This window comes from Triturus cristatus, chromosome 7, assembly GCF_964204655.1.
Source record: "Triturus cristatus chromosome 7, aTriCri1.1, whole genome shotgun sequence".
NCBI lineage: Eukaryota > Metazoa > Chordata > Amphibia > Caudata > Salamandridae > Triturus > Triturus cristatus.
The window spans coordinates 1362290358-1362302671 of record NC_140590.1 but is presented as its reverse complement, the minus strand read 5'-3'; the positions used below and the strand labels follow the sequence as shown (position 1 = coordinate 1362302671).

At 50.3% G+C, this 12314-nt stretch overlaps 1 protein-coding gene across 1 annotated transcript in view; it reads left to right on the top strand.

Annotated features, from left to right (window-relative positions):
- SACK1C (scaffolding CK1 anchoring protein C) overlaps positions 1–12314 on the top strand; it is a 224833-nt gene that overhangs the window by 200024 nt on the left and 12495 nt on the right. Inside the window, exon 3 of the mRNA XM_085619074.1 lies at positions 11087–11211. Coding sequence (XP_085475200.1) covers positions 11087–11211 — 125 coding nt within the window. The remainder of the gene's footprint in view (positions 1–11086; positions 11212–12314) is intronic.

Here is a 12314-nt window from a genome sequence, read left to right as displayed (position 1 = left end):
CTTAAATTGACAGTGTTTCTTGATGGGTAGCTCTCTGAGGTGAGGCGAGATATGGGTGTGGTGAGGTAGGTCGCGGATGGGTCTAGTGGGGGTGCTCTGAATGTTTCGGACACGCTCTGTGAGGTGGGTTGGGATTCCAACATTGAGTGCATTGCCGTAGTGCAGCCTGCTCATGATGAAGCGTGAGTGACGGTATGTCTGCTGGTTTGGGATAGCTTTTGAAGATTTTACGTAGCGTTTATAGGATGAGGAAGCAAGAGGTGGTGATGACATGTACCTGAGGTGCCATGATGAATTTATTGTACGGGATGAGTCCTAGGTTTCTGGCTTGTTCCGAAGGGATTGGTGTGGGTCCTAGTTCTGCTGGCCACCAGGAGAAGTTTCCGGGTGAGCTCTTGTTTCTGGAGATCAGTACTTTCATTTTGTCTGTGTTGAGCTTCAGGCAGTTCTGTTTCATCCAGTCTGCCACGCTGGTCATGTAGTTTATGAAGTTGTTTCTGGTGGTGTTGGCCTTGTCTGTCAGGGATAGGGTGAGCTACGTGTTGCCCGCGTAGGATGTGATATCAAATCTGTGGGCTCTGATGATGCCGGCAAGGGGGGTGCCATGTAGATGTGAAGAGAGTTGGGCTGAGAGATGAGCCTTGTGGGAATCCGCAGATGAGTTTCTTAGGTTCTAAGGTGTATGGCAGGAGCCTGACTCTGTTTTCTGCCTGTAAGGAAGAGCTGGTCCTTGTATTTCAGTGTGGTGTAGCCTTGAGATGAGGGTGTGGTGAGAGACGGTGTCGAAAGCTAGCTCTAGAGCAGGGGTACTCACAAACTTTCTCTCAGGGGCCAAATTTACAGTGTGGTTTGTGGCCGAGGGCCGCACCGGTGGGGGCGGGGGCAGTGGGGGAGGGGGCGGGGCTAAAGCAAAAAAAAAAAACTGTGACCATGAGGTTGAACACAGGCCCCTGCAGCAGACGCCTTCGTCCACTGAGCCACCAGACCCGGCATTCACACATCTCTATCTATCTATCTATCTATCTATCTATCTATCTATCTATCTATCTATCTATCTATCTATCTATCTATCTATCTATCTATCTATCTATCTATCTATCTATCTAGCTCTGTCTCCCTCCCTCCCTCTATCACTCTCCCTCTCTCTGTCTCTGTCTCCCTCTCTCTCTATCTATTTCTCTCTCTCTCCCTCCCTCAGTCTCCCTCTGTCTCACTCACTCTATCTCCCTCCCTCTCTCTGTCTCAGTCCCTCCCTCCATCCCTCCCTCTTGTCTCCCTCCCTCTTGTCTCCCTCCCTCTATCTCCCTCCCTCTGTCTCCCTCCCTCTGTGTCTCCCTCTCTCCCTCCCCCGTCTCCCTCCCTCTCTCTCTTCCTCTCTCTCTCTCTGCCTCACTCACTGTGTTTGTCTCCCTCCCTCTCTGTCTCCCTCCCTGTCTCCCTCCCTCCCTCTGTCTCCCTCCTTCCCTCTCTCTCCCTCCCTCTCTGTCTCCCTCCCTCTCTCTATCTCTCTCCTTCTCTCTCTCAATCAGTTTGTCTCCCTTTCTCTCTGTCTCCGTCCCTCTCTGTCTCCCTCCCTCTCCATCTGTCCCCCTCCCTCCCTCTGTCTCCCTCCCTCTCCCAACTTGTCTGTCTCTCTCTCGCTGTCTCTCCCTCCCTGTCTCCTGCTCTGTCTTCCCCCTCTCCCTCTCTCCCTCTCTCTGTCGCACTCTGTCTTCCTCCCGCTTTAAACTCACCGGCTGCTCTCACTAGCTGCTGCCCCCCCCCCCCCCCCCTTCCCTGTCCTTCACCTCACCCGGCGCTGAGTCCGCTTCCCTGGAACACAAACAGCCGCCGCAACCAAGTACTTCACAGGTCTTTTAAAGGCGAAGTCACTTGTTAATGAGGCTTTGTTGTATTTCACCTCTTCTTGGCGCCCCTCCATCTCCACTCATTCAGAGGGGAGATGCAGGGGCGCTAAGAAGAGGTGAAATACAACAAAGCCTCATTAACAAGTGACTTGGCTTTTAAAAGAATCGCCCGGCCCCCATAGCTCTTGCACAGGTACACAGCGGCGTCACTAGGGTTGGTGTCACCCAGTGCCATAACTCGTGGCGTCACCCCCGGACAGGGTGCAATATTCCTACATTAAATCCTGTGCGCATCTCTCTTGAGCTGCTCCGTCCCAGACCCTGCACTGCTCACCCACAGAAGCCCAGGTCAGACTTCCTGCCACCCCCTGCCCATTCTGTGACCCCGCGCTTCTCCCTTCCCTTCGAACACCGCACTGCTGATATATTCCGTAATTTGGACATATTAGGACAGTGGTTTGGCCATTAGGAGTGACAAGTGTTTTGCTGGCTAAATTGCTTTGTGTAAAATCGCAAATCTGGAATTGTAGCTTTGCCCCCTCAAATGAATTCTGAGGTTGCCTAATTATCTGCATGCCCTTTTTGATGATATATTGGAGCGCTCTGAAACATATTTTATTTCTATTAAGCACTATAAGGAAAGTGTTCAACAAGGTTGTCTATTGTTTTGCCATGTTTGTAAGGCACAATGTTGTAATAATCGCGTGCATGGCCTGTTGTACATTGTGTCGTGTGTTCCGCCAGCACTTAATATATGTAACAGCGCCTCAGCCTTCTTTGCTGTAGAGTGGTTTTGCTGCAGTCTCTGTCTGCCTCCACAGTCCCCCCCCCTTGCTTCCCTCCTTTCTTCTCTTTTCACAGTTCACTAACTTTGTCTCAAGGGAATTTTCCAATTGATTACAGACACTTTGCGCAGGACTTTGTGATGAACGCAGATGTCGGGAGCAGCTCGTCCTCTGCCGGCGCGGTGGCGGTGTCACCCCATGTGATGGTGTCATCTGGTGCGGTCCGCTCCCCCGCACCCCCCCTAGTGACGCCACTGCAGGTACAGGTCTGCAAGGTCCGCGGGCCGCCAGGGAAGGCTTGCCGGGCCGCTGGCGGCCCGCGGGCCGTACTATGAGTACCCCTGCTCTAGAGGAATTGGGCAGAATGAGAGCTGCAGTGTCTTCACGGTCGAGGATGGTCCGGATGTCGTGGATGGCGCAATGAGGGCAGTTTCTGTGATGTGGTTGCTGGGGAAGCCAGATTGCATGCTGTCCAGTAGTTGCTGAAGTTCTAGGTATCTGGAGAGTTGTTTGTTAATAACCATCTCCATGACTTTGGCAGGGAAAGATAGCTGGGAAAGATAGCTGGGAAATTGGGTCGGTAGTTCGGTAGTTATCGTAAACCATTTAATCATGTGGGTCATGTGATATACGCACATTTGTTGGAGAGTCACTTTACGCTGCTGCTGTACAAGTAATTTTCAAATAGGCAAATCTATGTTTTACTTTTAAAGATACCCACAACTTTGCACTGCTGTATTTAATAATGTGTTACAAATTATGATAGTTTTTATGAATTCATCATAATGTTTTCAGTTACTCAGATAAACTGAAAAATTTGTTCGTCCTGAAGAAGGTGAAGACCAATCAATCTTTCACAGAAACGCCGCGTTGACAGTTTTTCTGTGTATATTTTTTAACATTGTATTTTTAAATTTGTATTTGAAAATGTGTACTTATAACTGGTGTCTAAATGGATAAAGAATATGATTTTTATGTACCAATTAAATCATTGTTTTGAGAAGTTGTCTCATTTTTGCACTTTAAAAACATAACACCAACTAGGTTTTATGTATAAAAAATGTTTTTAATAAAACAATATAGAGTTTGATATATAATTTATTTTAAGTCTCTTTGTAACATATTGCAGCAATTGATATGTGAAAAGTGGGTTTTCCTAAATAAGGCAGAAGTAGTGGATAGACATTTTATTGTTATGCTGTCCTATACAAGGTACCTATAGCACATGATCCGAATTGCTGGTGGTTTGACAGATTTTGCTTATATATTTAGTTTGCTTACCTTCTACTCTTTTTGAAAAGGGGTTTGGTTTCCTTGTAGGGGTGGTAAATGTAGGTGTGTTGTCACAGGTGAAGTGACTGTACAAGGAGATAAAAGGTCTTACTATTGTGTGAGGAGCGGAAGCATCAGTAGTGGTGGCTGAGGTTGAGCATGCAGAGGTCCTTAGCTGTGGAGGCGGGTCGGACCAGGGTTCATGGTTCTGGGCGTGGTCAAGGCACGGACCGTTGAATAAGGGCTAGCCTTTGGTGTTCAGTGGCTGCCATTAAGAAGTTCCTGAGGTGGGAGGAGCACAGGGAGAGGTGGTTGCTTCTAGGGAAGGGCAGGAAGAAGACGAGGGTAGTGGCAGACGGGGAAAGAGGGAAAGTAAGGAGCTGGGCAATCAGCTGGGGAAAAAAAGCACAGGAGGGCGGAGGAAATGGCCTGGGGCAAGGGGGGGAAGGAGAGAGACAAAAAAGGCAAGAAAAGGCAAAAAGAGGTAAACATAGGCAAATAGAAGCAAAGAAAAGGTGAGAGATCAAAGAAAAAGGAAAGTGGCAAAAAGACGGTGAAGTCAAGTGTAAGAGTGGAGTGTGTGAAAGAGCAAAAAGGAAAGAGTCAAAATTAGAGCACAGAAAGATCGCTAAAAAAGCAGAGGACGCGGAAAGAGCACAAACAGAACACAGAAAGAGCAAACAGCATGAAAGCAGCATAAGATGGCACAGAGCAGGAGAGAGCGAAGCAGAGAGAGCGATAGAAAGTGGAGTCAAGAAGACAGAGTGTTAAAGGGAGGGCCGAGGACCCAAGAGACAAGAGAGTGGAGGAAAGGTGAGAGGAGAAGCAGGAGTGAGGTGGGGCCTCGATGCACCAAGGCCTGGTCTGAAGGGCCTAAGCTGGTCAGAGGCCTAGTCCCAGGTATGTAACGGGCTAGATGGGACTAGGCACCTGCAAAATGTGTGAGTTGGAGAGGGGATACAAAGTAGCATGAGGTGACTTATCCGGAGCCCAATTTCTCAAATATATTAAGTTATTATACACACTACCACTGTCCCGGGTGAAGACAGATTCATTATATCCATACGATGAGGCAGCAGACAGGGAGGCCCTCAATCGCCACTGCTTTTCTCACTAGCTTTGGTGCTGCTGGTGGCTCGCCTGCATACTTGCGGAACTGACTGGGGCATATCGCTAGGCGATGGTATGCACTCTGTCAATTTATACGAGGATGATTCGCTTATTTATTCCGTGATGCCGCTGTTGTCCTTGCTGAGGTTGTGGGTATCCTCCAGCAATTTGCCTCAATATCTGGCCTACAAGTCAATTGGTGCAAGTCATGTTCATTCCCATTTGATTCTAATACACCCGATCATTATAGTAGACACAAAATCATTCACCTGGCAGCCTGATGTATTCTGCTATTTGGGGATACAGATCTACCATTCCCCGATGGACCTTTTTGAAGGTAATTTGGGATGCGCAGTCACAACCCTGCGAGCCCAGATGGTTTTCTGGAGGCGCCTCCTTTATCGGTGCCAGGCCAAGTGGCGCTATTGAAGATGGTGGCACTCCCCCGCCTTTTGTATTATTTTGCAAACTTGCAATTATACATATATGCTTCATTTTTCCGTTCGTTTTAAGGAACTATACGGGAATTCATTTGGAATAAATCACATTGCCGTGTGGCGCTAGCTAAATTATACCAGCCGACAGAGCGTGGTGGCATTTCAATGCACAATTTTTAACATTATCATTTAGCTGCACAGTTGCAATAGGTGACACGCTGGCTTGCTGCATTGCAATTATCGGAAATGGCCACAACAGGACCAGCCTGGAAACTAACTGATCTATTTCAAGTTTTTCATCAATGTGCCTGACTCCTGTTGCCACAACCCATGTTATTACAGGTTGCTTACTGCTGTTACAGGCGGTGTCTATATATCATACGTTGCACCAATCTGTATGCCCTACTGGCGATTTTTGGTTCACTGTTGGGTAACAGATTCGCCACTAGAGCCGAACTTGTGGACTGGGAGGTGGCTGGCGTTCAGACTGCGGGTGACCTTTACAGAGATGGCACACTCTTGCCATATGGCACTCTGATTGAGGAGGACGGGCTTCCACCCGGACAATTCCTATTACATGCTTCACTCATAGGGACTCTGAGACACAACTGGGAGGGCATAGCGAATGAACTGCTCACGCGTTTAACTCTACAATACTTCCATGTACTAGGGAGCGGCAAGCATTTAATCAAATAGCTGGCGGGTTCGTTGTGAACCCATACAGCGCACCCTCTTATGCAGTTATGTGGTAAGTAGGAGACTGACTTGAGTCGTCCCTACACCGATAAGGAGTGGGATGCTGTGCCGGAGAGCCACGCCATGATCCCTCAAAACGCCAGATTTCGCCTGATTCAATTGTATGTTGTACACAGGATCTAATCAATCAATCAATCAATCAATCATGGAATTTATATCGCGCACTACTCACCCGGAAGGGTCTCAAGGCGCTTGGGGGAGGGGGTCTGCTACTGCTCGAACAGCCAGGTCTTGAGCTGTTTCCTGAAGGCGAAGTGGTCCTGGGTCAGCCGCAGGTGGACGGGCAGGGAGTTCCATGTCTTGGCTGCTAGGTAGAAGGATCTTCCTCCGGCGGTGGCTCTCTGGATGCGAGGGACGACGGCGAGGGCGAGGTTTGCGGATCGTAGCTGTCGGGTGGGCGTGTAGAAGGTCAGGCGGTCGTTGAGGTACCTTGGGCCCAGGTCGTGGAGGGATTTGTGTGCGTGGGTGAGGAGTCTGAACGTGATCCTCTTGTTGACAGGGAGCCAGTGCAGGTCTCTCAGGTGGCTCGAGATGTGGCTGCGTCGGGGGGCGTCCAGGATGAGACGGGCGGAGGCGTTCTGGATACGCTGAAGTCTTTTCAGAAGCTTGGCTGTTGTACCGGCGTAGAGGGTGTTTCCGTAGTCTAGTCTGCTGGTGACGAGGGCCTGGGTGACAGTCTTCCTGGTCTCGGTCGGGATCCATCTGAAGATCTTGCGGAGCATGCGGAGGTTGTGGAAGCAAGATGAGGAGACAGCGTTGACTTGTCTGGTCATCGATAGGGAGGAGTCCAGGATGACGCCCAGGTTGCGTGCGTGGTCCGTTGGCTTGGGTGCGGTGCCCAGGGCCGGGGGCCACCAGGAGTCGTCCCATGCGGAGGGCGACGGTCCCAGGATGAGGACTTCTGTCTTGTCCGTGTTCAACTTCAGGCGGCTGATGTTCATCCATTCGGCGACATCTTTCATCCCTTCGTGTAGGTCGGCTTTGGCGGTGTCGGGGTCTCTGGTGAGGGAGAGAATCAGCTGGGTGTCATCGGCGTAGGAAATTATGTTGAGGTTGTGTTGGCGTGCGATGGCAGCGAGGGGTTTCATGTAGATGTTGAAGAGAGTGGGGCTGAGCGACGATCCTTGCGGGACGCCGCAGATGACTTCGGTGGCCTCAGAGCGGAACGGAGGGAGGCGTACTCTCTGTGTTCTGCCGGAGAGGAATGAGATGATCCATTCCAGAGCAATCCCCTGGATGCCGGTGTCGTTGAGGCGTTGGACTAGGGTGCGGTGGCAGACAGTGTCAAATGCTGCAGAGAGGTCAAGGAGGATGAGTGCCGCTGTTTCACCTTTGTCGAGCAGGGCTCGGATGTCGTCGGTGGCTGCGATGAGGGCGGTCTCGGTGCTGTGGTTGGCTCTGAATCCGGATTGCGATGGGTCGAGGGATCCGTTCGTCTCGAGGAAGGCAGCCAGCTGCTTGTTGACGACCTTCTCGATGACTTTGGCAGGGAATGGAAGGAGCGAGATTGGGCGGAAGTTCTTGAGGTCGGTCGGGTCCGCTGTTGATTTTTTCAGTAGTGCGCTGAGCTCGGCGTGCTTCCAGCTCTCCGGGAAGGTGGCTGTGTCGAAGGAGGCGTTGATGATGTCTCGGAGGTGAGGTGCGATGGTAGAGGCGGCCTTGTTGAAGACATGGTGGGGGCATGGGTCGGTCGGAGATCCGGAGTGGATGGTGTTCATCATGCGTGTCGTGTCTTCGGGGGTCACTTTGGTCCATGTCTGGAGGATAGCGGCGGGGTGTGTAGGTTCGGTCGATGGGTGCGGGGGTGGAGCGCCGAAACTGTTGTGGATGTCGGCGATCTTGCGGTGGAAGTACGAGGCGAGGGAGTCGCAGAGGTCCTGCGAGGGAGTGATGTCGTTGTTGCCGGTGCTGGGGTTGGAGAACTCCTTAACGAAGTTGAAGAGCTCCTTGCTGTCATGGGCGTTTTTGTCCAGTCGTTCCTTCAAAGATTTCTTCTTGGTGGTGCGGATGAGCTGATGATGTCTGCGGGTGGCGAGTTTGAGGGCGGTCATGTTGTCGGTGGTCTTGTCGAGGCACCAGGCCTTCTCGAGGGTGCGGCAGGCCTTCTTGGAGTCCTTGAGTTCGCCGGTGAACCAGGGGGCCTTCTTGCTTCTGGGCCTGGTGAGTGGGTTCTTCAGTGGGGCGAGGTCGTTGGCACAGGGGGTCAGCCATTGCGTGAGGTCGAGGGCTGCTGTGTTAGGGTCCGTTGTCCTGACCGGTGGGTTCTGGCTGAGGGAGGTGGTGAGCTGGTCGACGGTGATCTTGCTCCAGTTTCTGTGGGGAACCTGCTTCGGGTGGTGGTGGACCGTGTTCTTCTTGAAGCTGAAGTGGACGCAGCTGCGGTCAGTCCAGTGGAGTCCGGTGCAGTGGCTGAAGGTGACATGCTTGCTGAATGAGAAGAGGGGGTCGAGCGTGTTGCCGGCGTAGTGGGTGGGGGTGTTGACCAGTTGCTGGAGTCCGAGGTTGGCGAGGTTGTCCAGCAGGGTGGTCGTGTTGCGGTCGTTGTTGTTCTCCAGGTGGAAGTTGAGGTCCCCGAGGAGGATGTAGTCGGCGGAGGGGAGGGCGTGAGGGCTGATGAAGTCCGTGATGTCTTCGCAGAACTGTGCGCGTGGTCCCGGGGGTCTGTAGATGAGGGTGCCTCTGAGGGTAGTCTTGGGGTCGGTGTGGATCTGGAAGTGCAGGTATTCGGCGGTGTTGAATGCGTCGGTGGAGTCAGTCGAGATGCGAATGGTGTCTTTGTGTATGATGGCGATCCCTCCTCCGGTCTGGTTGACGCGATCCCTCCTGATGATCTTGTAGCCGTCCGGGATGGCTATGGCGATGTCGGGGGCTGAGGAGGCGTTCATCCAGGTTTCCGTGAGGAAGGCGACGTCTGGAGATGCGGTGTCGAGGAGGTTCCAGAGTTCCACGGCGTGTCTGTGGACGGAGCGGGTGTTGATCAGGATGCACTTGAGGTGGTTGCTGTTGTCCGTCTTGGTGGGCGTGGTGCTTGTTTGGAGGCAGGAGAAGTTGCAGGATCGGCAGACGAAGGGTCCATGGGTGTGTCGCGGGGACGCTCGGTAGCACCCGGGGGCTAGGGCGATTTTGAGTGCGATGAGCGTAGCGAAGTCGTAGGTCCTGCAGGGGGGCTGGCGGGCGCGGGGGCCAGGGGGTCTGGCGCTGGGCGCGGTCCAGGCACGGACGGGCGCAGACGGGCTTACCTTTGGCGCACCTTCGGCACTCAGTCGGCGCTCCCGCTGCGCGCGTCCGCTGCGCGGTCGCTCAGGGGGCGTCATAAATAAGGAGCCGGGAGGGAGGGTCAGCTGGGAGGCGGGAGCAGGTTGTCCAGTGGGCAGTGGGGGGAGGCGGGACTGCAGGCGGGAGCAGGAAGGAGGAGAGCGGGTCAGCGGTGGCGGAAACGGCGGGAAAAACGGAGCAGAAGTCACCGGGGCAGCGTCGGAGGTCAGCGGGCGAGGAGGGGCAGCAGCGGCAGGAAGCGACAGGCAGGAGGCAGGAGCGGCGTGAAACCAGGTGAGTGGCGGAGGTTACAGGGTGGGCAGGTGCCAGGCAGCGACAGGTAGGCAGAGCAGTGAAGAGGAGCGACCGGCTGTGGGGGCACAGGGGTCTAACTCACTCCAGAGAAAATAAATCCCTATTTTGGGCGAGTCGACGCCGCCTGCCCATGCTGTCAGATGATAAATGCTAACTTGCTCCATATGCTGTTGGCCTGCCCTCAACTCCTACATTATTGGCGAGCTGTACTGGACAGGTTGTCATATTGCATGAAAAGGACTCTCGCGCACATTTGGGATCTATGCATGTTAGGGAGGAATACCAGAGTCAAGAAATATAAGGTTACATCCCACTTTATTTATTTGGGGCTGCTCTTGGCCAAGCGCCTGATAACTCCCAGATGGAAATCCCTGATCCCTCACATGCTACGGCCTGGCAGCACTCATTTACTAATTTGGCGCAGGCAGAGAGCACAACCTTACACAGGGAAGGTAATCGGGGTCTCAGAAAACACCCTATTGCCCGGCAATGGGATGCGCTAAAGGCGGACACAAATACTGACATATCATCTATCTCATACCGCAATGACTCTAACAGAGAGGGGGAAGGCACGGCGGGGAAAGAGGATTGTGCGGCGTCTCTTGTGACTGGGGACAACACCAATGCACACTCTTCTTAGCTGAGTGAATCTTAGCTGGTTGATCCACCAGTGTAGGCTATCCTTAACCACATGCACATGTATGCTGCACACAATGACAGAATAATGAAACTAGCGACTTGGACAATGACAATGTTTAAAGCATTTTTTATTGGTAGCCATACACATAATACACGTTGCAGGCTGCTGCCTTATTGTTAAACTGTTTAGCTCTGTTGTGAAACTGAATTGCCAACATAGCATCTATTAATGCTCACCAACTACTGTACCCGAATCAGCACTGTATTATTAAATTCAATGATGATGCATAAAAGTTTGCAAAATATGCCCTCCTGTGATTTGAGTTGCCATCAACGATTCTGTCATTGATAATGCTTCATAAGGAATGTATATGCTAAAGCTATTTAAAATCGAATAAAACAGATGTAAACAAAAAACACAAAGTAGCATGAAATTACCTGTTGATATTTCCAACTATTGATTATACTGCCTATGACTAAGGTTGTGGTTTCAAATTTAGCCTATGTACTATTGAATCCAATGACATGCATGAATAAATTGTATGTGAAGCATCTGTCTGGTGCCAGTGGATATCTGTGAGTGGCGTATTTGCTCTAAATATGGAGTGTGGAGAACTATGAATGGTACTCACTAATCCTTGCCCTTTCCTTTTTTTTCTACTTTTTTTAGAATTTGAGGGTTAGAACTTTGACAGGAAGTACTTACTGCACAAAATCAGGGAAGAAATTTTCTGGACAGTTTTTGGAGAAGTTCATATTGGTTGATGGTGAACAAGTTATCGCTGGCACATACAGGTGAGAATATAATACACTCAGTGTAAACTAAGGTTACGGTTTAGTATCAATCAATTCATGGCTTCTAAAGAACCAGGTTAAAAAATAAATACACATTATAGTAATTAAGGTATGAATGAAACTAACACATTTATTTTTTCTTTAAAAGGCTGTGCCGGTGTGGAGTAAAATACTCCTACCACCTTTGTCTAAAATGTTCATATGTGCACTGTCAATAGCTGTTAATAATCACACATACACACTCTCCCTCTCTTTTACATAACCACAACTCACCCTTGATTGTCTAGTACAAGCAACTCTACCTCATGTCCAAAGGTAACTATAAATCACGTCCCCGCCATGCACAGTTTTCTCATCAATAAAGTTACTGCAAATGTTATAGTGATATTATCAATGATGTTATCAAAGATGTCATGAGTGTTGTAATATCTGGGGTAATTAGGTGTGCGGGTGAGGGTGCGAGTTACAGTTACCTTAGGGCATGAGTTATAGATACATGATATGACTCTAACTATAACAGGTGAATTTCTATGGTTTTGTATGTTTAAAATGTGAGCCCTATATAATGTCCCTGTAATGTTTAGTTTTTAATTGAATATGTGTATATATATATATATATATATATGTGTGTGTGTGTCTGCACCGCAACTCTCCCGTCCTTGGAATTGCTTTTACAATTGAGCGCACTCTGGAGCTAATACTTTTTGAAAATTATTTTAATCCTATGTCGGACTGACAACACACGCGTTTCAGCATTTCCGTCTTCCTCAGTGTCAATCATACATTCAGAAATGTGTTTTTTAAATAAAGCTTTCACTATCCGGATGCTAACTGGAAATCAGTGGCATAGAAAGGTTACTCAAAGTGGTGTCCTTGCATTGCAATTGGCCTGAGGTGTGCCTTTGATAGTCAATTAATTACTATGCATGCTGGGACTTGTGGTTTAATACCCTATTTACTGCCTCCAGTGGCTGTGTGCCTTCCAAACCATTATATGGACCAATTATAGCCCTCCAGTGGGCCTCAAAGTTATAGTTGTGTCTCACCGATAAAAGAACCAGCTGTGCCATCCATTCCCGAACATTTCAGGGAAGACGATCCCC